We start from the raw sequence: 1800 nt of genomic DNA, 5'->3' as shown, positions 1-1800 counted from the left end.
AAGCTGTTGGACACTCGCCAGCTGCACTGCAGCAGCAGCAGCAGCAGCAACACCAGCTGAAGGTTGCTGCTGAATCGCCCAACACGTTTAGGAAAGCTGCTGAGGCACCTTTTGCTGCAGCAGCAGAAGCAGCAGCAGCAGACGCTGCAGCGCCAGCAGCAGCAGAACCACCAGCAGCAGACGCTGCAGCACCAGCGGCAGGCGTAGAACCTGCAGCAGCAGCTGCAGCAGAAGACACTGCAGCTCCGGCAGCAGAAGCTGCAGCAGCAGCAGCGTTACCAACAGAAATTTCAGCAGCAGCAGCACAAGCAGTTGACGCTGAAGCAGCAGCAGCAGCAGCTGAAGCAGCAGCAGCAGCAGCAACACAAGCAGCAGAAGCTGCAGCAGCGTCAGCAACAGAAGCAGCAGCAGGGGAGTCAACAGCAGCACTTGCAATGCAACAGCCCGCAGCAGCAGCAGCAGCAGAAGCAGCAGCACAACCAACAGCAGCAGCAGAAGATGCTGCAAAAGCTCCTATGCATCTTGCTGCAGAGCTGGACGACACGGCAGCAGCAACTGAGGCAGCAGCAGCAACTGAGGCAGCAGCAGCAACTGAAGCAGCAGCGGCAGCAAAAGCACCGTCGCCACCATGCCCACCTTTAGCAACAGCAGCAGGAGCTGCAGCAGCAGAGTTAGCTGCAGCAGCAGCAGCAGCAAAAGAAATAGAAGAAACAGCAGCAGCAGCAGCAGCAGCAGCAGAAAAAACAACAGAAACCGCAACAGGCGAAGAGTAGCAGCAGCGACAACAGCAGCGGAGGCTGCTGCTGCTTCTTTTTCAGCAGCAGCGGTGGCAGCCTCAGCTGCAGCAGCAGCAGCTGCTGCTGCTGCAGCTGATGCTTGCAATGCTGCAGCAGCTGCTGCTGCTGCAGCATTGCAAGCGCAACTGCTGCAGATGCAGCTGCTGCAGACACAGCTGCTGCTGCTTCACTAGCGAAACAAGTACAGCAAGAGCAGAGAGAGCAGCAGCAACAAGACACAGCAGCTGCGCTGCTGCTGTTGTTGCTGCTGCTGCTACTGCTGCTGCTGCTGCTGCGTCACAGCAAACAGCTCAAACCAATTGGTGCTGCTGAATCTTCGAAGCTTTCAAGAACATGAATTAAAGCAAAAGTCCGGATTTTAAATAAAAACATAAATATATTTGTTCTGCTTGTTTGCTGCTGCTGCTGCTGCTGCTGCTGGTGCTGCTGCTGTTCCTGTGGGCAGCCGCAGCGGCGCTGCGCATACACCCCGTTTGCCTTCAGCTGGCGGCTCTGCAGCAAAATGGAGAATTGCCTTTTTGAATAATTAAGAACAAATTAAAAACTTAATTTTAAATAATTGATTATTTTAAATTTATTTATTTTTTTATTTATTTCAGTGGGGCTGAAACGCAGCGCCTTGGTTTGCAGAGAAAGAGAAAAACCCTCACATATTGAGGGGCAGCAGCAGCAGCAGCAGCAGCAGCTGCTGCTGCTGCTTTGCAGCTTTTGCTGCTGCTGCTGCTGTGCAGCTTTTGCTGCTGCGGCTGCTGCTGTGCAGCTTTTGCTGCAGCTGCTGCTTTGCAGCTTTTGTTGCTGCTGCTTTGCAGCTTGTGCTGCTGCTTTGCAGCTTGTGCTGCTGCTTTGCAGCCCTTGCTGCTGCTGCTGTGCAGCTTCTGCTGTTGCTGCTGCGCAGCTTTTGCTGCTGCTGCTCCTGTGCGGCTCTTGCTGCTGCCGCTGCTGATCTTGCCGCTGCTGCTGCTGCTGCACAGCAGTGCTCCTCGGGCTGAATCAGCAGCTGCAG

General features: G+C 54.7%; 2 protein-coding genes across 2 annotated transcripts in view; one reads left to right on the top strand and one right to left on the bottom strand.

Moving 5' to 3' along the window:
- Positions 1-21: 21 nt before the first annotated feature.
- On the top strand, positions 22-773 carry ETH_00039675 (uncharacterized protein; the record flags this gene model as incomplete). The annotated part of the gene is made up of 1 exon (XM_013375389.1): positions 22-773. A coding segment is annotated over one exon (752 nt), but the record flags the coding sequence as incomplete, so codon positions are not given.
- A 300-nt stretch (positions 774-1073) lies between these two features.
- The window catches only part of ETH_00039670 (uncharacterized protein), a gene marked incomplete at both ends in the record, with an annotated part of 2599 nt that continues 1872 nt past the window's right edge, over positions 1074-1800 (bottom strand). Inside the window, 2 exons of the mRNA XM_013375388.1 lie at positions 1074-1311; positions 1448-1800. Coding sequence (XP_013230842.1) covers positions 1074-1311; positions 1448-1800 — 591 coding nt within the window. The remainder of the gene's footprint in view (positions 1312-1447) is intronic.

Source organism: Eimeria tenella, genomic scaffold (assembly GCF_000499545.2).
Source record: "Eimeria tenella Houghton genomic scaffold, Eth_scaff2740, whole genome shotgun sequence".
Classification (NCBI taxonomy): domain Eukaryota; phylum Apicomplexa; class Conoidasida; order Eucoccidiorida; family Eimeriidae; genus Eimeria; species Eimeria tenella.
Note: the sequence above shows the minus strand (reverse complement) of the source record. Positions and strands in the feature narration are given on the sequence as shown.